This window comes from Anarhichas minor, unplaced genomic scaffold, assembly GCF_050575085.1.
Source record: "Anarhichas minor isolate MPS153535 unplaced genomic scaffold, ASM5057508v1 ptg000007l, whole genome shotgun sequence".
In the NCBI taxonomy this organism is placed as follows: domain Eukaryota; kingdom Metazoa; phylum Chordata; class Actinopteri; order Perciformes; family Anarhichadidae; genus Anarhichas; species Anarhichas minor.
The window spans coordinates 2039163-2063117 of record NW_027466453.1 but is presented as its reverse complement, the minus strand read 5'-3'; the positions used below and the strand labels follow the sequence as shown (position 1 = coordinate 2063117).

Here is a 23955-nt window from a genome sequence, read left to right as displayed (position 1 = left end):
ATGAAAAACAACCAGTAGTCAATGTGCAAGCTGCCAATTGAATGGTGATTTAAGATACTCTATATTGGGTTCATATATTTGTAAATCTGACTCTGAAAGAGTCAGTGCCTCACCGGCCACGAACCTCACCGCACGTCACTGGAACAGAAACAAGTGTTTGTAGATTAGAATGTGAAACATGCAGTATAATTCTGCTGTATATTGATTTTCCAATCCTAGTTCTCTGTTATATTATCAGAAAGCCTTTGTTGGTTTTATACATTTTCCAATTCTGAAATCAAGTTGTACATGTAGACCCGTTTTGGTGCCTTTACACAAACCTGAACAATGTGGCTGTTAAACCGAGACCTGACCCAGGACCAGAGTAAGGCCAGGTCTCATCAGGTTTAAGGTTCTGATGTTTTGCTCGTTGTATTGTTTCAAAAAGACTTGCAGGAACACCAGCCAGTTTGGCAAAGTTTGTGTTCAAAACGCTCTTTGACAGCTTTAATGTTGGCAGTCCTTTTTTAAATTAACATAATGCTCCATTGACATAGGTCAGTTTGTTTAATTCAAACAATCAAAAGCTCTTTCAGAGTAGGCATGTCTCGCCACTTTAACACTCAGACCCTTTTCATATGTTTTCGCCTGGAGTAAATACAGGCTTCCATGACTTTATCTCTCTCTCTCTCCCTGTGTGTGTGTGTGTGTGTGTGTGTGTGTGTGTGTGTGTGTGTGTGTGTGTGTGTGTGTGTGTGTGTGTGTGTGTGCGCGCGCGCGCAGATGTACCGTCTGACTCTGCGCTGCAGCAAGGACTCTGTGTCCATGCGTCTCTGCGAGCTGCTGGCCCAACAGTTCTAGAGTCCAGACCTGCACCGTAACCAGTCCTCCCACCATCCCCACCAGCGACCTCTCCCTGGAGCCCTCTTGTCCCTCCTCCTCCTCCCTCCCAACAAAGAATCTTTGAGTAAAAAAAGGTGTAACCTACATAAGGGAAAAAGCAGCACCTGCTAGCAGCAGCGGCAATATTATTGTCATTATACTTGTCCCAGATACTGATTCCAGTTCATCTCGTACTTGTTTATTAACATGATGCTAAATTCTTGTTTTTGTTGTGTTTACCTGTGTAGCTGGAGCCTGTGTGGCCAGGTGTGTGTGTGTGTCCCATGGTTGTGCTAGGGGTCCCATTCTGCTTGTGCTTGTGTGTGTGTGTGTGTGTGTGTGTGTGTGTGTGTGTGTGTGTGTGTGTGTGTGTGTGTGTGTGATCTAAATTGGTTGAGCATTCCTTGAACTCTAATGAGTGAAGCTGTTTATTGCACTCATACACACACACACTCTAGTATGAGGCCTCCATGATTTCTTGTGGTTCTTTTGGGATCCACTAATGAAGTGAGACCTGGTGGTCCAGAACTTCTGCCCACTCATTTCCGTCAAGCATTCCCTGTGAAAATGCACTTAAGGCTTTGAGACCCTCTTTGGGACCCTCTAGTGGGATTCACCTTACTTCTCCCCTGAATGACCTGATCCCTCTCGTGGAAGCCTTTTAATGGGCAGCTTTTCATTTCAAAGAACTAGTGCACCCGTTTATGTTATTGATGTGTATGTAAATACGTGCCAGTGTATTACTTTATTGCTTTCTGAGACATTCCCATAACCAAGCCACTGTAGTAGAAGGATGGGTACAGGGATGAGACTTTTACACCCATATGAGTCTGTCTCTTCCACCTGGGAGATGGTTCCAGGTACTTGCCATTGAAAAGCTTAGGGAAGCTTCTGTGAGTCCTGGATGCACCACAATCACCTGAAGGATAGAACAGTTGTGTAGCCAGGCAGGGATGTTCTGAAGAGTTGTGGCTGCAGCAGCTAAATCCAGAACCAAGATATATATAAGAGCCCGTTCCATCCCAGGCTGGACAGATATCAGTCTAATATACATATATACACATTCATATTCCTGCTTCTCCAGCCAAGCATTTATTCAAGAGACCAGTGCAAACAAATCTGATGTGTACACAACCACTACAGTAAATGTTCAGTAAGCTCAAAATGTTTAGATTCAAGCGTCCACAGCTTTCTAACTCTTCCCTGGGCTTCCTCTCACGCACAAGCACTGATGTGGGAGAGGACAGGATGAAAGACACCCAGATGTCCATTGCAACTACAGGGGACACAGTGTGTGTGTGTGTGTGTGTGTGTGTGTGTGTGCGTGTGTGGCTGGCTGGCTGTGGCTGTAAGCAGGTAAGAAAAAAAGCCTAAAGACATTTCTAATACATGGTCACATTACATTCTGTGGCTGCACGGCAATCACAGGACATTGAACTTTGTAGTGGAAAACATAGTCATTGTGTGTGTGTGTGTGTGTGTGTGTGTGTGCGCGTGTGTGTATGTGTGTATGCAGTATCCACTAGCTAATGCAGCCTCATGTATCGGTGTTAAGAACCTGTCCAATACCTGTTTTAGAATTAAGATTTACTCTGTAATGAAAAAATGTGAAAGTAAAACTATGCCATATATCCAATATGACGCCTCCTGTCTCTGTGTCTTGCTGTCTCTCTGTGTCTTGCTGTCTCTCTGTGTCTTGCTGTCTCTCTGTGTCTTGCTGTCTCTCTGTGTCTTGCTGTCTCTCCGTGTCTTGCTGTCTCTCCGTGTCTTGCTGTCTCTCCGTGTCTTGCTGTCTCTCCGTGTCTTGCTGTCTCGCTGTCTCACAGTGATACAAAGATGAAAGCACCGTCTTCCAGTGCAGCACATGCACAGTTGGTGGTCAACAGCATTAAAGGAACTTAAAGTCATTCTTAAACTTCTGAGAAGAAAAGTACAGAACGTCAAAGTTCCTCAGTGTTGTGTGGAGCATACAGGGAGTCACTAAATAACAATTATCAAAGTAATGGCCAATGCCTAAAGTTTCAGTTTATGATTTGCTAAGCACTGTGTAATATTACTGTATCATTCTCATAATATAACAGGTAAGGTACATGCAATGAGCAGTGCTTGAAGTGGGGGAAAAAAAGTGCCAGCATTTCCCTTATTCACATGTGTATTGACTGATAGCAGCAATCATTACATTCTGGATTTCTACAGTGAATAAAAGATACCAGGAGATATTAGGTTTGAGGTCCTCCAACACCATTATTATTAAAGACAACGCCTAAAAAGCTTTAAGGCGAAACTTGCCATAGTTATTTTATTAACAAATTTCACATCTAACATTTAATTATTCTGGAAATGTTTACCCATCAGTACATCAAAAGAGTGCATTCAGAAAACCGTATCTTTCTATTTATTCACAAATTATGTTATGACAAACGGCTAAGTGGAGAGCAGGGCCGTCCTTCCCTCAGAGGATCGGCGGTTCGATCCCCGGCTCCACTATGACTGATGCATGTCGATGTGTCCTTGACACACTTAACCCCAAAATTGCTCCCATAGCTGTGCCTACGTGTATGAATTGTGATATAATCTGAAAGTAAGTCGCTTAGGATAAAAGCGTCTGCTAACTGACTGTAGTGCTGTAATTAATACAGCTAAATGACTGTAATGTAATAATTACTCCCTGGTCCAGCAATCGCAACGTCGGCGGTTCGATCCTGGCTGCTACGAGTACCTGTGCCGAAGAGTCCCTGAACCCCTAACCCAACCGTCATCTGAAAAGAGGACTTTGGACCACTGAGTCCTTTTTCTCCTTGGCCCAGGTAAGACACTGTTGACGTTGTCTCTGGTTCAGGAGTGGCTTGACACAATGCGACAGTTGTAGCCCATGTCCCGCATATGTCTGTGTGTGGCGGCTCTTGAAGCACCGATTCCAGCCGCAGTCCACTCCTCGTGAATCTCCCCCAAATTCTTGAATGGGCTTTGCTTCACAAGGCTGCGGTTATCCCTGTTGCTTGTGCACCTTTTTCTACCACACTTTTTCCTTCCACTCAACTTTCCATTAGCATGCTTGGATACAGCACTCTGTGAACAGCCACCTTCTTTAGCAAAGACCTTTTGTGGCTTCCCCTCCTTGTGGAGGGCGTCAATGAGCCATGAGTCTACAATATTGAACTTATTCACAATATTCTAATTTTATGACATACTGAATCTTGGGTTTTCATTAGCTGTAAGCCATAATCATCACAATTAAAAGAAATAAACGCTTGAAATATATCGCCCTGTGTGTAATGAATCTATATAATTTATGAGTTTCACTTTTTGAATTGAATTACTGAAATAAATACATTTTTCGATGATATTCTAATTCATTGAGATGCACCTAATGTCTGATGCTGCTATGCATCTATAGAGAGATTACTCTGCCCATAACTACCTTGCCAATGACCAACTAGACCTAAAAAAATATTAAATAAATAATTCTGCCAGGGAAGGGGAGAGATAAGGAGAAGATGAGGAAGCTGAGGGAAAAGAAAGGAAGAGCATGTACTGCCCACTGTGTAGCATTAGCATTAGTAGTATGTCCCATGTGCTGTTCAACACCTGAATCAACTACACCATTAGTCTACCACAGAGGTATGCAGCATGCTCTTTGGTTTAAACAGTGGAACCTATAGGCTCAATTTAACAGCAATACAAACACCCAGCAATTTAATAATACAGGGATATTGTTGAACACACATTTTATAGGTTCTGCTGGAGACACGAATCCAAAATTATGCAAACTCAAACACCAAGATGAAATAAAGAAGGCATTTCTAATTTAACTCAATTCTATTTTACAGGCTACATTAGGCTCTGTTGCTCATTCATTGCAATATTCTCATTACTGCTTGAGATGATCAGGTGATCAGTGGTGCAGAGCGCGCGGACATGCACGCTGCCTTTCATTAGGTCTTTCATAACGTGCACATGAATGTTGGGTGGTGTTGATGAGCAGCTGTCGGTGAGCTCCACTCTGCTAGCGCCACTCTCGGCTGGAGGCTGACGGGCTGCTTCTTCTCCACCTCTGCTGAGCGGCGCGCTGATACAGCGGAGATGCGTCTGCGCGTGTGGAAGTCTGGCAAGGCGCTGATTGGCTAAAGATGACATCATCCAGTCCTAGATCTATTGTTGAAAAGAGGATGAGCTCATCGTTTAGAAGCCAGTTTGTGGACGCAGAGTGAGGACGGAGGCAACGGAGCACATCGGTGGACCGAGAGAAGCTGACCGAGACCTGCTCCGGGCTTCTGCTACAAGAAAAGGACGTGTCGGCGATTTGAAACAGGGACACCTACAGTGAGTAATATGAAACGAGTAGCATCGCCGCTGTGCGTGAGAAGAAAAGAGTCGCTGCATATTAATCTGCATATTCTCTCAGCTGGAGTCTCTGCTGACATCAGGAAAAGTAGCTCCAGATGTTAACAGTCACTCTTTTCACTGCCTCTTCATAGAACAATTCAACATGGTCTTATGTCATCAAAGTTGCGAGACAAAAGTCTCCAGGTTTTAAATGTATTAAATGTAGCGCGTGTTGTGCTGCAGATATGGTCTGGTCCCGGGAGACAGAGGCGGAGCGGCCTCCGCTGTCCGTCATCCTCCCGCGGCTCTACCTCGGAGCGGAGAGCGACGTGACGCAGGTGAGACGTCCTTTACATCCTTTACACGTAAAGGTATCAATTCTACTATGTAAGCATACAGCATTCCAAGTTTTACTTTAATTACAGTTGTATCGATACAACCTCGTTCAAAGTATCATGCAGCATATTATGATATTCCATCCATCCATTTTCCACGCTTATCCGGGGTCGGGTCGCGGTGGCAGCAGGTCAAGCAGGCCGACCCAGACCTCCCTCTCACCGGCAACATGTTCCAGCTCATTCTGGGGGATCCCGAGGCGTTCCCAGGCCAGCTGGGAGATGTAATCTCTCCAGCGTGTTCTGGGTCTTCCCCGGGGTCTCTTCCCAGTTGGACGTGCCTGGAAAACCTCCAGTGGGAGGCGTCCAGGAGGCATCCTAATTAGATGCCTGAACCACCTCAGCTGACTCCTTTCGACGCGAAGGAGTAGCGGCTCGACTCCAAGCTCCCTCCTGATGACCGAGCTCCTTACCCTATCTCTAAGGCTGAGCCCGGCCACCCTACGGAGGAAACTCATTTCCGGCCACAGCTCCTAGTGGCCGCGTCCACAATAGAGGCTTTGAACATGGTCCACTCGGATTCCGTGTCCCCAACCTCCCTCGGGATGTGTGAGAAGTTCTTCCGGAGGTGGGAGCTAAAGACCTCCCGGACAGGGTCCTCCGCCAGACGTTCCCGGTTTACCCTCACTACACGTTTGGGTTTGCCGGGTCTTTCCAACCGGTTCCCCTGCCATCTGATCCAACTCACCACCAGGTGGTGATCAGTTGACAGCTCTGCTCCTCTCTTCACCTGAGTGTCCAAGACATACGGCCGCAAATCAAATGATACGATTACAAAGTCGATCATTGATCTCCGGCCTAAGGTGTTCTGGTACCAGGTACACTTATGAGCCACAGAAGTCCAATAACGAAACACCATTCGGGTTCAGATCGGGCAAGCCGTTCCTCCCAATCACCCCCCGCCAGGTTTCTCCGTCATTGCCCACGTGAGCGTTGAAGTCCCCCAGGAGAACTATGGAGTCGGTAGGCGGCGCCCTTTCCAGGACCCCTCCCACCGACTCCAAGAAGGCCGGATACTCCGAACTGCTGTTTGGTGCATAAGCACAAACCACAGTCAGAGCCTTGCTCCCCACAACCTGTAGGCGCATGGAGGCGACCCTCTCGTTCTCCGGGGAGAACTCCAACACAGCGGCGCTCAGCCGGGGGCTCGTGAGTATCCCCACTCCCGCCTGGCGCCTCTCACCCTGGGCAACTCTGGAAAAGGACAGAGTCCAACCCCTCTCCAGGAGCTTGGTTCCAGAGCCAACGCTGTGTGTGGAGGTGAGTCCAACTATTTCTAGCTGGTATCGCTCCACCTCCTGCACCAGCTCCGGCTCTTTCCCCGCTACGGAGGTGACGTTCCACATCCCTAGAGCTAGTCTATGCCCAGGCCTCCCGCCCAGGCCTCCCGCCCGACCCGCCGCCCGGTCTGCATAGCCCCCGACCCCGATGCTTGTCCCTGCGGGTGGTGGGTCCACAGGGTGGCTGCTCCATGGTGTTTATTCGGGCTGAGCCCGACCGGGCCCCATGGGCAAAGGCCCGGCCACCAGACGCTCGCCTACGAGCTCCCCTCCTGGGTCTGGCTCCGGGAGGGTGCCCCGGTTTCCCTGGTCCGGGCGAGGTGGCTAAAGTCCGTGGGCTTTTATGATATTATTGTATGATTATTACAAATGCGCATGTGATGTGTAAAACGAGGTGGAGCTAATTAGAACTTCTTTATATACAGTTGGAAAGTTGAATTTTCATTTTAGACACTGATCCTGATATAACATCTGCTTCTGCTAATTAAACATCTGAGTGATGGAGTAACACGTACAGTATCTGCTTCTGAACGCTTCACCATTGAGGAATACTAAAGTGTCTTTCTGAAATATGACAGTAGACTGACTGTAAAGACCTCAAGAGACAAAGGATCCTAAATAAGGCTGGATACTCCACAGAGAGAAAATATAGTCTGCTTTCCTTTTCATGGAAAGTGCAAATATTTCAATATTTCACTCTAGAGTGTGTTTGTGTGTGTGTGTGCGTGTGTGTGCAGGACCGGCTGGCCTCTCTGGGTATCTCCTATGTGCTGAGTGTGAGTCGCTGCAGCCCCCAGCCATCCTTTCTGCCTCACTCCAGATACCTTCGCATCCCCATTGATGACTCCCTGTGGGACGACCTGCTGCCCTGGATCCCACAGGCTCTGCACTTCATCGGTCAGCACCCTCACTCACCCTCCTACAGCATTCAGCAAAAACGGCCACCATCTTAACGACCTGATGTCCTCCAATTTCTAATACATATATTTCCAATACAAATAACAGTCCAGTTTCCCCACATAACTTATATACACACATATACAAAAATGGATGATATTGATGTAACCGGTGCATTTGAACAATGGTTAACTGCTGCTTGTTTCTCACCGTGCTGTTGGACTGACTGTCTCTGTGTGCTCAGATGCAGCCATGTCCTCTGGTGACTCCGTGCTGGTTCACTGTGCAGCAGGAATCTCTCGCTCCCCGGCTCTGGCTGTAGGCTACATCATGTACAGACTGGGAATGGACCTGGACCACGCCTACAGGTACGGCTTCATACCTGTACCGGTACATTCAGACTGCAGCCGGATCTGAGCTGTGCTGGTATTCACAGTGGCCGTAGCAAAGAGAAAGTGCTCTTTAACAGGTAGACAGCTGGAGCAGGACCTGGTCCTGCTTGGCCGTCCTTCTGCCTCGACCGGTTGAATTAAGAATGAAAGACGAAGAGAGCGAGATTTTCATTAAATTTGATGAAAATATGATTTTGATTTCCCATTTTGACGAAACAGTAGCCGTATTTTAATAAGAGAAAATAATTAAAGAAGCCCTGTCAAGCGCTGTACCGTTTGAAGCCAGTTTGAATTCACCGTAGTTACAACTGATTGACCCAGTCCTGCAGCATAACACATTTCTGGAGCCAGGACAGTCGCTACATAATACAGGCATTGAACCTTTTCTTTTGCTGAAAACACAACCTGAACTGAAAAAGGAATCATTGGCATTGAAAAAGTTGTATTGGCTCTGAAAAACAAAACATAGGCAATCAAAATAATTGTTTGTATTCTGATGTGTTTTTAAATAACAATCTTCTGATTTTTTTCTTTATGTCACTCTTCTTTTCACTGTCAGTTTATTTTTAGACTGACAGTTTTTTTCACTGACAGTGGTTTTCAGTTTCAACTCTCTGTCACCACTTTGGTGTGGAGAGCGTACATTTAACCTGCATACCACATCTTCTGGAAGCCTCTACATGACACTTGGCATACAACCGTGGTTTCCACAAGTTCACCTGAAACTCCCAAACACCAACTGTGTTCTTTCTGACTCTGAAAAATTGGAAAATTGGCATTGAAAAACTTACCAGAATGCAAAACATATATTATGGAATAAAATAGTTTTATAATTTTTAGTTTGATTTTTTTATTGGAGCCTTTTTTCCATGCCAACACAAGTAATCAATGCCATAGTTTTCCCTTTTCAATGCTAACTGAACACTTGCTTCTTTTATTTATTTTTCACTAACTAATGTAATGCTAGGTGGCTACCTTCATACATCATTATTATTATACTTAATACGTCATTAAATCTGACAGCACAAGTCAAATTATACTGGCAGATCTCAGCTTTCACAGGCTTCAAACACAATCGAACACGTGAATCACTTTAGCCTCTGTGATGGTTGGCTCATAAAACATCCAGAGAAAAAGGAATTTACATATTTCTCACACACGCACCATTTCTATTCCTGTATAGATTTCTTTCTTACCAGTAATTCATTGATACCACAGATCGCTGATACAAAACAACCATCTCATTGTTATCAGTGACCACGTTCCAGTATTTTAATTAAATGACAATTACCTCCATCAACCAGTCAGTAGATGGCGTTTGAACACATCACAAATACTGAGTTAAACACATTCATCAAACAAGAGTGGGCATCCTTTATGGAACTGAAAGATTCCCCAGGAAGCTCAAATGCACAGAGCTCTTCCTCTTCCCACAAGAAAAGGTGATGAACTAGACAACCATTTACAACAAATATTTAAAAATGTAGACGCTCATTCCAAAGATCCCGCAGGAAAATAAAATGACCTGTGAAAATACAGATTCCATCTGAGCTCATTTTACAAAAGCTGAGATACAATAACTTTGAATAGTGTAACAAAACAGCAACATTTCTAGCAAGGACCAAACAGATCCAATTACAATCCGAGTGTAAGTGACATCAACTCTTTTCTAACTGAACTTGAACATTGATGAATAAATGCCAAATATTAAGGCACCGGAGCCTGTTTTGGACAATACTCTTCCCTTTATTTCTCAGAATGGTAGCAGAAAAAAACGGTGAAAAAAATATATGACTACTGCAAGCATACACGTCCATCTGAAACCAGGAAAAGACTAATTATCACCCAATATTACTCCTAAACAAAGACATTAAAATCATTAGAAAAGCCCTGGCCACAATAACTGTCATCCCACATAGAATTGATCACTCAACGCAGGAAAAGCCTTTGACAAAATCATATTCACGACCCTACAACAGGTTTTTAGTTGATTGATTTATGAATTGGACGATGACTTTATTTACATCTTCTTTGGCCACAGTCATGACATCAAGATTCAATTTCCAATATTCATTGAACCACTTGCTTGTGTTGTTTGCCAAAACCTCAACCCAGTAGTTCAGCTTGGTAACACAACATACAATTACCCGATACGTAGACGATGTGCTGCTGTTGCTTTAGTGTAATTACTTCATAAACTGTCCCTCTAACAAAGAGAAATGGAATGAACAGTCCTCACACCTTTTTCTCTTCCAGCTTTGTGAAGATTAGATGTCTGGCTGTCAACATCTATCCAAAGCTATCACTTGTTCCAACTTAACTGCACTTCCTTACTTCACTCCACTCATTCGCAGAATTGCTACAGTTAAAATGACAATTTGTACGAGAATCTAATCTATTCTACTTCAACCAATCAACTATATCTAAATTCTACTGGAGAAATGATACTTTACAGGAAAGCAGGAAACAAGGAGGCTTAGATGCATCTCATTTCCACATCTATTACATAGCCACTCAAATACAGTAGATTATTAACTGGAAGAATTACAACCACCCAGGCAATACATATACCAATATAACAGTCTGCAAATAACTTTCTGTTTCTGACTCGAGCATTTACGCTATCAAAAACCACACCTGCTTTAAATAGTAGCACATTTGGCAGTTTGGTGGAGAGTTATAAAAACATCAACACAACTCAGGGCCTTCTCCGTTGCTGCCCCCTCCCTCTGGAACTCCCTGCCCCAACACCTCAGACATTCTCCATCACTCGCCACTTTCAAAACTGCACTTAAAACTCATCTATTCAAATCTGCTTTTAACCTCTAAAGTCAGTCATGTATGTTTTCTTTCTTTCTTTTCGTGTTTTTTTTTCTTTCTTACTGTTATGTCATAGATTTTGTTCTTATTATAAATGTTTTTATTGTTTCTGTTTTTACCATGTAAAGTGTCTTTGAGTGCCTTTTAAAGCGCTATATAAATAAAATGTATTATTATTATTATTATTCTCCATGCAAATACACTCCAATATGGTAAAATCCTACCGCCAAAATAAACAAGATACCAATACATTTAGCCAGTTGGAGATGACCATATACTTAGAATTCACATCTCACACAACAAAGTATGTACAAAATGGAATAAAGTGACTCACCAGTATGTTCAGTGTACTCTTAAAACCACAGATGACTAATTCCACGACTTGTGGGTTTGGCCTGTTTCTGGTGGAACATAATCAAGCATTCCTCTCAAAGACTGAGCTGCTCCATCCCATTGTCCCCGTCTCTGTGTATTAGAATCATGATTATTGTCCTAACCATTGTCATGAAAACCACTGTGAGGAATTGGAAGACATGATCTGCTACTGATATGGGAAAAGATGCTCATTGATTATATCTCATGGAGACGATGTCAGCTTCTTCATATGATAAACACATCTGAACAAGGTCTGCTTACCAAAACTAGATAACCAACCATTCATCAGTTTAGATAACAAAGAATACGAACACTTGCCAACACCAATATACCTATTCCACTCAACTTCAAACAAGTGTCATTACCTATTTTTCTTTTCTTCATGTTGCATAGTGTGGTTGTAATTGTTCTGTCTATTTGTTTGTGTCATGTCAAAGTGTGGAACACCAACCAGAGCTGCGTGAGCTGTTGAAGAATAGCCCTAACCCACATCCTGTCTGTCCCCTTGTAAGGTTTGTGAAAGAGCGCCGGCCCTCTATTTCCCCAAACTTCAACTTCCTGGGTCAGCTGCAGCACTTGCAGGGCACTCTGAGCCAGAAGGACTCTGGTGGCGACCTCTTCATGCAGCAGCTGGACAATCATCTGCCATCCATCAATGACGGCGTTAACCAAGCGCACATCAGTCGCAACTTGAATACTCAGGCCGACAGTGTGACCAGCGACTCAGCAGAGATCAAGCAGACACAGAGAGAGAATTCCTACCACACAGACAGCACAACACAGCAAAGACACTCACATTTAGATGGGAATGGGAACCAGCAGGTTTCAGGGAAACTTCAGACTCTTCATTTGACTCTTAATCAAGTCCAGCAGCAAGTCCAGATGCCATGTGAGGTTCCAGCTTCAAGCCCCTGTGAGCCGGTCAGACCAGCAGCAAAGCCCGCTCAACTGCACCTCCCAGCAGGCTCTGCTTCTCTGGTAGAGAAACGAAAAAGCCTCACCCTCTTTTTGACCCCTGTGGAAATCTGCCCTCCCTCCTTAGCAAGCAGCAGGCAGCGAGCAAGAGGCACGGCCACGCCCAAAACCGTCCACAGTAGGGAGACGGGAGAAAAGCCTGAGGCAAAGACACAGAGTAACACTGGCTGCCACAGGCAGACAGAGGACACCCGCCGGGAGCAGAGCACCCCCCACAGCAAGTGCAGCACAGCAGAGGTAAAGGAGCAGGGCCTGCTGTCGCCCTTCAGCGTCACTCTCAACAAGCTGCTGGGCTGGGGGGAGAGGGTGCTGCTGGGAGGGGTGTTTGTCCAGCCTGCACTGCCGTACAGGTGCTGAGGGGGCTGGAATGAAGGAGGCTGTTTGTGTCTGTGCATGTTTGTCAAATTGAAATAAACCACACTATGTGGGTCATACATACAGGAGGTCTTCTATTTATGTATTTATTCATTTATGTATTGCAGAGCTGAATTTAAGAACTATACTTACAATACACAATAAACCTCCACACAAATGCATCTTGTTTATTACATATTGACAGTTGTCAGCTTATCTGGACATTTGTAAGATTCCGTAAGATTTCTCGCACAATGGTTCAAGATGTATTTACTGATTATTAAAGATGACATTTCAACCGTGTCTTATTGCTTTTTTCCTCAGTGTGGTTTTGAGCGGCGCTTCTCAACATTGCCATCTGGTTTTTAGGTCTCATCACTCTGATAACCCCGGTATTTAACAGCTTAAACAAATACTTGGTGCACAGGAGGCCACAGTAGGACATTATCTTCTCTGAGAGCTGCATTTCTCACAATATTTCCCTTCTAAATGTTTTGCTTTCTTCTGGTGGAACATAATCAAGCATTCCTCTCAAAGACTGAGCTGCTCCATCCCATTGTCCCCGTCTCTGTGTATTAGAATCATGATTATTGTCCTAACCATTGTCATGAAAACCACTGTGAGGAATTGGAAGACATGATCTGCTACTAATATGGGAAAAGATGCTCATTGATTATATCTCATGGAGACGATGTCAGCTTCTTCATATGATAAACACATCTGAACAAGGTCTGCTTACCAAAACTAGAGAACCAACCATTCATCAGTTTAGATAACAAAGATCTTAACATTGATTTATACATCGCTATTAAATCGCTAGGTCAATACATTTTGCAGAAGTGCAAAATAATGAAGTAGTTGTAGCACGTGTAGTAATGCTAATATTTGAGCTAGGTAAGAGATGTACTTTTAGTCTTCAAATGGCTCTATAATGGGCCTAATGCCTGTTAAAAGCACGGTGGTCCATCTCCTCTGTAAAATTTGTGTAATTCTGTAGTTTAGACACTAATCAAGGGCGTGTTATCAAAATGAGTAACTGTAAAACCCCAAGGGCCCATCAGCGCCACACTTACTGTGAGTGGTTCTTATTCATTTCATTGAGAATGTGTTTGGGGATATGTATCACTAAAGCACGATGTCACCTGCAGTGAGGGCCTTATGACGGATCCTCCTTCATTACCTCCGTCGTGTGGCCCTGGAAGAAGGGTTCCTGTCTAAGTGTAGTGCTTCCATTATTGTAGCTGATATTGTGCGTACATTGTACATGTTCCTGAATGAATTGGTGTTAACTTGAATCTGATGACGACGCAAACCAATAACCCACATGATATTGCAGCAGAGGGATACTGTACACCAGGGGTCAGCATTTAGGTTCAATGCTTTGTTCAGTAGTTTAACAGGCGCAGTGCAGCTGCAGGTTTGTCTGTGAATTTCATTTTTGAGTATCTTATTTCATTTAGGAATGAAAGTGATTCCCACAAGTGTTTGTTTCAGGGTTGTATTGGAGGGCAGAAGGCACTGACAGCAGGTTAATGAGACAATAACATGAATCTGTGCTAAACGGATTCCTCAATGGCAGCTGGTATATAAAACTAAAAATGAAAATGTTGGATGTGAATATTTGGTAATACTTTCTATGACTCGTACAGTGTATTAAACTCTTATTTTTATTATCAGCCATAACAAAACACGTTTCATCACAATATGTCAAAAAGTGAAGTATCAATATTGATCAGAATGGCAACATTAATTTAGTAATCAAATGTATGTATGTATTGTGTATTTATTGGATGTGGATCTCACTGTGCCTTCTGTTTTATGGGCTCCAGGTGAACTGGGACTGGATTAGATTGTGTGGGTCACGTGTCCACGTAGAAAGGTGAGGTATGTGCTGCTGCCTGAGGGCTCACATTCCACAGCATTCCACATGTGGACTGAAACACAATGGCGTCGTGCTCGAGAGGGATAGGAGATGACAGAAGAATCCATTTTAAGTTCACGATGAAGAAGTTGTCGTCTTGTTAACCGACTGTTGTGAAATTTGTTCTTATTGTAAATCAACGAGGTAACGTCTGTTTAATAAAAAATTAAATATAATTATTGATAACCATAAGTGCAGTGAAATACTTCCAACCTCGTGCTGCTTTTACATCGTGCGCGGGCCAGTAGGTTTTACATGATGTCACGGAAAGGTAACGGTAGGCCCCTCCAGATGACCAAATAAGGACACGGACACATGAAAGTGGAATTGGTTCTGCTCGGTTTCAGTATTAATGAGAGAAAGCTGAAGTGTGTGTAACGTTGGTGCTCCATCGTGTCTTTTGTGACACACCGATACATCGACCTGTGTGTGTGTGTGTGTGTGTGTGTGTGTGTGTCTATCTAGAGTTAGAACATTAGTGCGCGAGCTGCTGTAGTTTCTTGAGGAAAAAGAAAAGAGGAAGCAGTTCCGCCCCCACAAGCTGCCCGGAGGCCGAGGAGAAGAGAGCAGAAAGAAGAGAAGAGAAGCCCCAGAGACACACGTTGCTGCTGGACTCTTTACTTGTTGCTTTGGCGGATGGACAGCGGAGCTCCGGCGGGACTTTGGTCGTCAGGTCTGGTTGTGTTTCGAAGACCTCGTTGTAGAAAAAATGAGTAAAGTTTCCGTTTGAAGCTGCACCGATCAAATCGTCCGTGCTGGTGTCTTCTGCTAACGTCGACGTATACCGGCGGATCTGCTTGACTACTTTACTTTGGCTTTTGTCGAGGCTCGGGTTGGCTTGAGCTCAGGCCCTGGGAGGTTTTTGATCCGTAAGAATCCCAGTTCCAAACCAGTATGAGTGGAGAAGAGGAACGATTCAAACTGGTGGTGGTGGGAGGAGGAGGGGTGGGGAAGAGCGCACTGACCATCCAGTTCATCCAGGTACGGTCTCTCTACTACACCTGTGTTATTACTGTGTTATTACTGTACTCCAGTTCATCCATGTACGGCCTCTCTACTACATCTGTGTTATTACTGTACTCCAGATCATCCATGTACGGCCTCTCTATTACATCTGTGTTATTACTGTGTTATTACTGTGTTATTACTGTAGTCCAGTTCATCCATGTACGGTCTCTCTACTACACCTGTGTTATTACTGTACTCCAGTTAATCCATGTACGGCCTCTCTACTACATCTGTGTTATTACTGTTATTACTGTACTATAGAGCCACAGTTGTATGACTTTATTATTGTATAGATCACTCACTGACGCTCTATACATCACTGGCTGTTCATGAGAAACATATTTTGCAGGGTTATGAAAACTCTCCGGCTGGTGATTCATTAATAGTCATGTTAATGTCCACAGGAGCCACAGTGATCAGGTCGTACTGTAGGAACATGAAGTATCGATCACAACGATCCAGTCTTGAATTGAACATGTGAACATTGATTAATAAATACATTCATAAGGTGAGAGGTCACACGGTTGTCCTGATGAACCAAAGAGCTCAAAAGGCAACGCAAAGTGTGAGGATTTATCTTAACCTGATTATTGGTTATTACTGATCTATGAAGTAGTGGTAAGTGATTTATACAGCCTCTCAAACAGGGAGCAGCAGCATGGCTAGGCCTTCCCTCCATCTCTGCTCTATTTAACAGCATGTTAGATGTTGAACACTGCTTCCTATTTACATTATTCATATGAAAAGCTACTTGAAACTTGCACGTCACAGTGAACATCATATGGGCTCTGATTTCCTCACAGTTATGCTACATGTGTGTAACTACACAGTAACAGTGCAGCATGCAGACATGATGTTCATTGTGAGGGAGTCTTTAACTGTTCTCAGAACAGCTGAACCTGCTGCTCAACACATGTCAAATCTCTCACTTCGCACTTGAATGTAAAAAAAAAGATCACAGATTTCCCTCATGTGTGATTGGCTGGTGGCATTGCCTCCACGCAGCTGTGTGCCGTGTCTTTATGAGCTGAGTCATGACCTGATGACCACAGCGTTTAGTTCTTTATGTGTGAGCTGTTTTTCAGCAGCAACACACTTGCTTCAATTGGCTAACTACCCAGCTGACCATGTGGGTTCAGTTTAAGGACCATCTCAGTATTTCTTTAGGTTTTGGGAACTGACTCCACATGTCCTACTTTATGTTGCTGCTGACTACATTTATACATGTGGCGCCATTGTTCAGAAAGCCACTGTTACCCAGTGACTGTGGCAGATGCAAGCTAACACAAGCTAACACAAGCCAACATTAATATAAGTTACATAGGTACACAGGTACAACTCTGTTTTGGAAACTCCAGTAAACTGTCGTTCTAGTACATGCAGAAGTGGAAGTAGTATTCAGATCCTAACAATACCACACTGTGTGTAACACCTGTAGAGTCTCTAGTAACCATAGCCATCAGGTAAATGTAGTGGAGTTGAAATGGAAATACTCCGGTAAAGGACAAGTTGCTCAAAAGTGTACTTAATTGTCCTTCCACTACTTGAGTAATTGTAAATGTCCTATTTCTGGTTACAGAAACAAATCTCTTTACTGGAATAGTCATATGTGTAGCACTACTGAATGCATGTACAGCATCTTTTTCCAACCATCAGCAGTAACAAATGGCCGCTCGCTAACAGACGCTCCAGATGGAGCCAGGTGTTTGTTGGGAGACACTGTATTGAAGAAATATCGTCTACTGTGTGAGCTGTGCCCTCAGCAGCAGTTTGTTTAACATTGATTGTGTCCCGCAGTCCTACTTTGTGTCGGACTACGACCCCACCATCGAAGACTCCTACACCAAGATCTGTACAGTGGATGGAAAGGAGACCCGGCTGGACAGTAAGGCTCCGTCACACTGGATATGAATTCGTTGTGCTCACTGTTTGTCTGAAAGCAGAGGGTGTGTTGCACGGTGATGTGAGATGACAGTGTGTTTGCTCTCTGGATGTTTCATTCCCTTGTTAGGACTTGTACTTGGCCAGTGTTACTGCACAGCGCCAGGCTGCAGTGTGTTGGGTCACACTGTTTCACCACACAGTGATATGTGAATCATCAGATGTATACAGATGAACTAGTTTACAGCACTGTAGATTTATATTGCCACCCTTAAACATCACTGGAGATCAAATGGTACAGTTTGGCAGAAATTGAAGCTTGTTGGGTGAACGTAGTAGTCGGACGTCATCATATCTAAAGGCCCTTACATTTGATTTGACGTTGGGAGCACTTGTTATATACTTTAGTGTTTGTGCACACAGATGTTGCAGTGTGTGCTGTGGGTGGTGTTAACCAGCATATCATGACTAGTTACCGGCTCTGTCAGAGCTCTCTACTGGAACATGGGCTTCCTCAGACCCACTTTGTGCCTCTCAGTCTCATGTAGCCTCACGCTTGAGTCACACAGCTGAGCCATCGTTTGTCTGGAAGTCTAACAAACGAAAGGTTGTTAAAAATACTCTAGATTCCTCTTTCTATCTAGATGAATATCAAATATTTATAACTTATTTTAACAAGTTGTGACTCTGTTTCCTATTTACATTGTAATCCGCGAACCAAAATGTAAAGGTTTTATTATCAATGTTTCTTTCCATTGTTGCGTTTACAATATAAGCAAGGACATATGCCATTTCTGGCAATCGTCCAAGGGTTAGTAGATAGAGTTGCAACTTGTAGAGCAATTCAAGAATGCGATTGTGCAGTGGACAGAGTATGTTTTTAGAAGCAGATTGTGGAAATACCCACAGAGCAGCAGTGAGTGTTGTGAAAGAACCTTGTGTGTTTCTGACAGGTCTTCAGAGATGCTAAGCTCTGTAGCATGATGCTAATGATACAACAAGAGAGGATTACTGTGCTCTCACTCCCAACACTCTTAGAACTGAGCCCACCCATAGAAATGGATCATATAACATGCAGCATGCTCTGGCTGTTGTAGCAATGCTGTGTCGTGAGTATATAACGTGTGTGTGTGTGTTTCAGTCTTGGACACAGCAGGTCAGGAGGAGTTTGGAGCGATGAGGGAGCAGTACATGCGCTCAGGAGAAGGCTTCTTATTGGTGTTTGCACTCAACGACCGGGGCAGGTAATGTGTGTGTGTGTGTGTGTGTGTGTGTGTGTGTGTGTGTGTGTGTGTGTGTGTGTGTGTGTGTGTCTAGACTCTAGAGCTTCCTAACAGATGGATGATTGTAGCATTATCAGAACCTCAGAATGGTCAGTCAGTGTAGCAGAGTGATGCTGCCAATCACCGTCCGTCTGGTGCTACAGAGGAAGTGAGACTGACGTGAGGACTCTGTCCAGCTGTTATTTAGACAGGGACAGGAAGTGGACTCAGTGTCACGGGTACCTGTACAACGCATGCATTCCATTCCAGCAAACGCACATAGCGCACACGCACTGAATACATGTATGTGAGACTATGGTAAGTGTTGCTGGTATCAGGTGATATTAGATATTACAGGTGTTTATGATTGAGTCGACCCCTGTTCTGCACTGTTCTGCAGTCTCATAGCTAAATGCACTCTAGTGCAGTCGGCTGTATTAACAGGGTCTGTCACTTATTAGACTCCATGCTCTTTGGTTAGCAATTCATAAATGAATGTGAAAAGCAGCACAGATATTCATCTACACAAACCTGACAAATCAAATGACTATAGCACTGTGACCAATGTGCCTTATAACAAGTGTTCATCATGGCTATGTTTATGTTAGCTTGATTTCTCTAGTGGTAACATGTCTGTTTGTCTCAATGCATCCAGTATATGTGGATTATAAGAGTTTACAGTTGTGACTTCTGTAATGAACATACTCAGACACTCTTTAACACTGGAACCACATTTTGTTGTATTACTAATAACTCCAGATGTTTTCTGCTGCGCTTAAAAGAGATGAGCGGAGATTGGTTATTATTGTGTCCATCTCCTGTGCATGGCACATTCTTTTCTGAAAATCAGAATCCATATGAATCTATGTTTGTTGGTACTGTGATTGCTAATTATTTCCCTCTGTCCGCCGACAGCTACCATGAGGTCCAGAAATTCCACACTCAGATCCTGAGAGTCAAGGACCGAGACGACTTCCCCATGGTGCTGGTTGGAAACAAGGCGGACCTGGAGCAGCACAGAGTGGTGAGTAAGGCCCTCATGGATCTGTAAGGGATCACTTAGTTTTCCCAATGCTCCTGGACTGTAGTGGAGTGTAGACAGATATGCTCCAGAAGGAATTTGATCAGTTCTCATCCAGGGTTTGGAAATATCAATATCAGGGAATTTGTGAAACTTCAGGTTTATGGGTCAAAAGTGACCTCAGATATGAGACAAACTAATATGAACGCCTCATTTAAAGGAGGAGCAAATCACTCGATGGCAAAGTTCAAACACAGCTGTGAACTGTTAGGGCCCGAAAACAAAACACACTAAAAAGGACCTATGCAAATGAATGTCAAATGTATCTTATTATTTAACTGGAAATGTATTTCCGACACCAATCGATCTTTTCCCTTTATTTAGCTATTTTGTTTTTGTAGAAGGAAGCAAAGCCTGGACAAATCTCCTCCTCTATGAAAGCACACTGTGAACCATCGTCTCCGATCTATTCCTGAGGTTCCAGTGTAGCGAGTGGAGATCTGGGCCAAGACGGCATGTCTCATTGTTCTCAGTCCCAATTACAGCTCAAGATGTGAGACTGGAGTTGAAGCTGAGAGAAGGCTTGTACCATTTTGGAAGTAGCCAGTTTACAAGCTAAATTAAAACCAATACAAATCTGAATCATCGTCATGACCACGGTAGCAGGTGGGTTCCCGGCATATGTCTTCCTCCTCATTGGCTCTCCACACAGACTCTTTACCTGCCTTCAACCGAAGCCTGCTCCAACGTGATTGGTCAACACTACTCGGACTACAAGCGGAAACCAGAGCACTTCTGATATCAAAATCTTGTCTCGTTGCAGACAGAGTCTGAATATGAAAGTAGCATCTGTTGATAGAGATTAATATGAAGGTTTGACTCTCTGTGGGCTGATCTCCTCACAGTACAGTAATGGACCGGTGGCTCTTGACTGAAGTGAGTGGAAAGTGTAATGAGGATGAGGTGACAGTGGAGGATCTTTGCTTTGTCTGCAGATCTCCAGGGAGAACGCTGAGGCGTTCGCCAGAGAGAACAGGATCCACTACATGGAGGCTTCAGCCAAGAATCGCTACAACGTGGATGAAGTCTTCTTGGAGCTGGTGCAAATTATCAGGTACAGTCCTTGTTTATTTCACTTCATTTGAACAGATAATTAACAGCTACAGCAGCTTAGATAGGCATGGGGCACTGACTGTGATACATTTACTGTTAATCAGACCACAAATGAAGTAAGTGTGTAGTTACTCTTTAGTCAATCACTGGTGTGTTTTGGGGCGTAACCTGAATTAAAGCACTCGGAGTGTAAAGCACTCTCACGTTCCCTTTAAAAGCTCGTTAGTGGCTGTTTGGTCTCACTACCAAGAATCTCTAGTCAGACCTTTGGGTTACCAACAGTCACATGACACTGTGTAATGTGCACACGTGGGACCAGGAATGATTCACTCCTCTCTTTCCGTTTCTACTCTTCTTCATCCACAGACGGTTTCAGGAGATGGAGAGTCCTCCTCCTCCAACTCATCACACAAGGAAACAGAAAAGGGGGGGCTGTCCCTGTGTCCTCCTCTAAGCACTGTTACCATGGACACCAAATCCTTATCCCTCTACAGCTCGTCCAAAAAGGAGTGTGTGTGTCTGTGTCTGTGTAAGAGAGAGAGAGGGGGGGGGGGGGGGGAGACAGACAGAGAGAGAGAGAGAGAGACAGACAGAGAGAGAGGGCGGGAGACAGACACAGAGAGAGAGAGACAGAGAGAGAGACACACAGAGAGACAGAGATAAGGTGCATCATTTTCTTTCCAAATGGTTTCATTTGCACTTTTGCCAAAAGCAACTTTTAAATCAGTGTAGTCGTTTATTTTAATAAGAGGATATAAAGGGAGAGGTGTCAGGAACAGTTTGGAGGAGAAACAGGAATTACTGTAGCCGGTGTACCGGAGAGATGGAATAAAAATGACCAAACTGTTGTTAGAAAGGATGCCGCCTCTGTGGTGAATGATGACATCATCACCACAGAGCTGACTGTGTTAGACTGCGTGAAAAAAAACTCACGCAAACAATTATTTCCAATACCATGTCTTTAAAATGGATATGTCAAACATTTTAACTTGCTCACGAAATGTAGCACGCCCAAAGGCGAGCCTTGACATAATGTGCTGTCATGCTGCATGCCTTCCTGCAGGGGGCAGCAGACCCCCGCTGCACAATTAGGAAAGGACTTCCAAAGCTGCTGTATGTATTTTAGTGCCTCAACCCCATCTTTCCACTTGTGGTGCCATGTTGTGACAGAATGTTGAATACACAGGCCTGATCAGACCTCAGTAGAGAACCCCTGGTCACTCGGCCATGCACCGCCTACACTAGCTGGATGAGAAAGAGTCTAATTCAAGGCTGCAGTCAATTTTCAACCTGGCAGTGCAGTATTCATGACAGCAGAGCTTGTTTCTGCATTTGCATCTCTGGATGTTCATTGTTTTGGTGATAGGTGGACTGCATTCTGGTACTATGTCTTTTTATTTGTATCCATTCATGTGGTTGTTACATCTACATCATCAGTGTCTTAATAAGGGATACATGTATAATAATGTTTGTTCACAGAAATCAAGTGGTGAAAATTATATATACAAAATAATCTCCAGGTTTGCTTTTTCTTGAGCGTTCAACTGCATCTCATGGTCTTCATCGCATGATGGTTGGACTCCATGGCGATGGTTCAGTTGTCATCAGGTGACATAAATGTGGACCTTCAGTACAGGGATGTGTCGGGTGTGAATGATCTGGGGGTCATCCAGGCCTCCTGCTGTGTCACTGATGTAGTGTGACATCATGGTGATGTCATACACCACTCCCGTCTCCTCAAGGGCTGAAAGTCCAGCTACATAAGGGAGTCCCTCTGGAGGCTTCTGGGGGTCCCTGTTCACAACATACTGTTATCCTGTGACTGAAGTTTTGTTCTGAGGTCACATGATGACAACTAAGCCATCTTCCTGACATCTGAGCAAGCTTTATTCACCAATGAAGGCAGTGATTTGAGGTTGAAAGTTCTGGAAAAAGCTAATAAGTGGACCTTGACTTGAGGTTCTTTTGTCTTGCAGTGGATGGAAAGCACTGTTCTTTTGGTCTTGAAGGTGTGTAATCTTCTATGTTCCCTATCATATCACATTAGAGAGTTCTATATTATCTCCATTACAATCTCACAGGAGCCTAAAGATGGCCTAGCCCTCTTCTGCATAGCAGCAATACTGGGCCCAGAGTAGCAGGTAAACAGGGTGTGTTTGTTCTTTTTCCCCATTTGTCATATTTGGACTCTGGACTGCAGTCTAACTAACAGACGTGCCACCTCTGTAAGATCCACCCCAACTGAGCAGTAGCCCCAATCCACCGCTGGAGGTCACTATTGCAGCAACAGGGATGAGCAGCCAGCAGTCCTCCCCAGCTTCACACACACAGACACGTCCAGCTGTTTGTGTCGGAGCCACATTCAGGCCAGACGTCTGGGGCCTGTGGTGGTGGACGTTTACGTGATGTGTGTTCTTGTATTGGTGGTGAGATAGAACAGACATGAGTCCACTTCACATCTTCAAGGCCCCTCCTCCCTGCTTATTAAGGAAAGATTAACTCACTATTATGCACACTAAGAAAAATAAAATAAAATCTCTCATAGTATATGTCCACTAATATCCATCTTCTTATCTGTCATCTTTAATGCTTTGGGCAGTTTGTTTACTATTTTCCCTTTAATAAGAATTCATATATGTATCTATACTACAACCTGCAATTCACATCATTCAGTTTTGTATCGAAATAAAAGTCAATTTTTTTTACATCATTAAAACATTTACAACTTAACATTTCTTTCTGTTGTCTTCTATGACTCACATTGGCACCGTTTTGAGCATTGTGTAGGGCTTCAGATCTCATGCTAATTAGGATTCTGTTGTGTCAGATATTGGTTCATGAATAAGATGACACGTTTTACATACAGTCCACTAATGCAGTGGAGCTGATAGTGTTAATGTATTCATATGTACACTGTGTCCAAGTTCAGAATCATTAGTGTATACACACAGTATATACTTTAGTGACTGTATATACGGTGTTGGGTGTGCATGACATACACAACGTGAGTGTACTGTATATCTCATTTGAGCTGCCCTGTGTCACAGACTAATTTCACCTCAGAATGATGGAAG

General features: G+C 43.9%; 3 protein-coding genes across 5 annotated transcripts in view; all 3 read left to right on the top strand.

Annotated features, from left to right (window-relative positions):
• ap2a1 (adaptor related protein complex 2 subunit alpha 1) overlaps positions 1–2497 on the top strand; it is a 33028-nt gene extending 30531 nt beyond the window's left edge. For all 3 annotated transcript variants that reach the window (XM_076082348.1, XM_076082347.1, XM_076082346.1), the window contains one exon: positions 763–2497. In XM_076082348.1, coding sequence (XP_075938463.1) covers positions 763–840 — 78 coding nt within the window. In that variant the 3' untranslated portion in view covers positions 841–2497. The remainder of the gene's footprint in view (positions 1–762) is intronic.
• A 1156-nt stretch (positions 2498–3653) lies between these two features.
• LOC142939098 (uncharacterized) lies at positions 3654–12978 on the top strand. The gene is made up of 5 exons (XM_076082349.1): positions 3654–5184; positions 5431–5525; positions 7600–7759; positions 8004–8127; positions 11859–12978. Exons 2-5 carry the CDS (start codon positions 5433–5435, stop codon positions 12676–12678), a joined length of 1197 nt encoding a protein of 398 aa, XP_075938464.1. The 5' UTR covers positions 3654–5184; positions 5431–5432; the 3' UTR covers positions 12679–12978.
• Positions 12979–14932: 1954 nt separating this feature from the next.
• On the top strand, positions 14933–23611 carry rras (RAS related). The gene is made up of 6 exons (XM_076082344.1): positions 14933–15577; positions 17402–17489; positions 18627–18729; positions 19663–19771; positions 20764–20882; positions 21248–23611. Exons 1-6 carry the CDS (start codon positions 15491–15493, stop codon positions 21333–21335), a joined length of 594 nt encoding a protein of 197 aa, XP_075938459.1. The 5' UTR covers positions 14933–15490; the 3' UTR covers positions 21336–23611.
• Positions 23612–23955: the final 344 nt, after the last annotated feature.

Coding starts and splice junctions, on each gene's coding strand:
- rras (XM_076082344.1), top strand. CDS start 15,491: ATGAGTGGAGAAGAGGAACGATTCAAACTGGTGGTGGTGGGAGGAGGA. Junction 17,490..18,626: donor AAAGGAGACCCGGCTGGACA/GTAAGGCTCCGT, acceptor TGTGTGTTTCAG/TCTTGGACACAGCAGGTCAG. Junction 20,883..21,247: donor GAGCTGGTGCAAATTATCAG/GTACAGTCCTTG, acceptor CTTCATCCACAG/ACGGTTTCAGGAGATGGAGA.
- LOC142939098 (XM_076082349.1), top strand. CDS start 5,433: ATGGTCTGGTCCCGGGAGACAGAGGCGGAGCGGCCTCCGCTGTCCGTC. Junction 7,760..8,003: donor ACAGGCTCTGCACTTCATCG/GTCAGCACCCTC, acceptor CTGTGTGCTCAG/ATGCAGCCATGTCCTCTGGT. Junction 8,128..11,858: donor GACCTGGACCACGCCTACAG/GTACGGCTTCAT, acceptor TCCCCTTGTAAG/GTTTGTGAAAGAGCGCCGGC.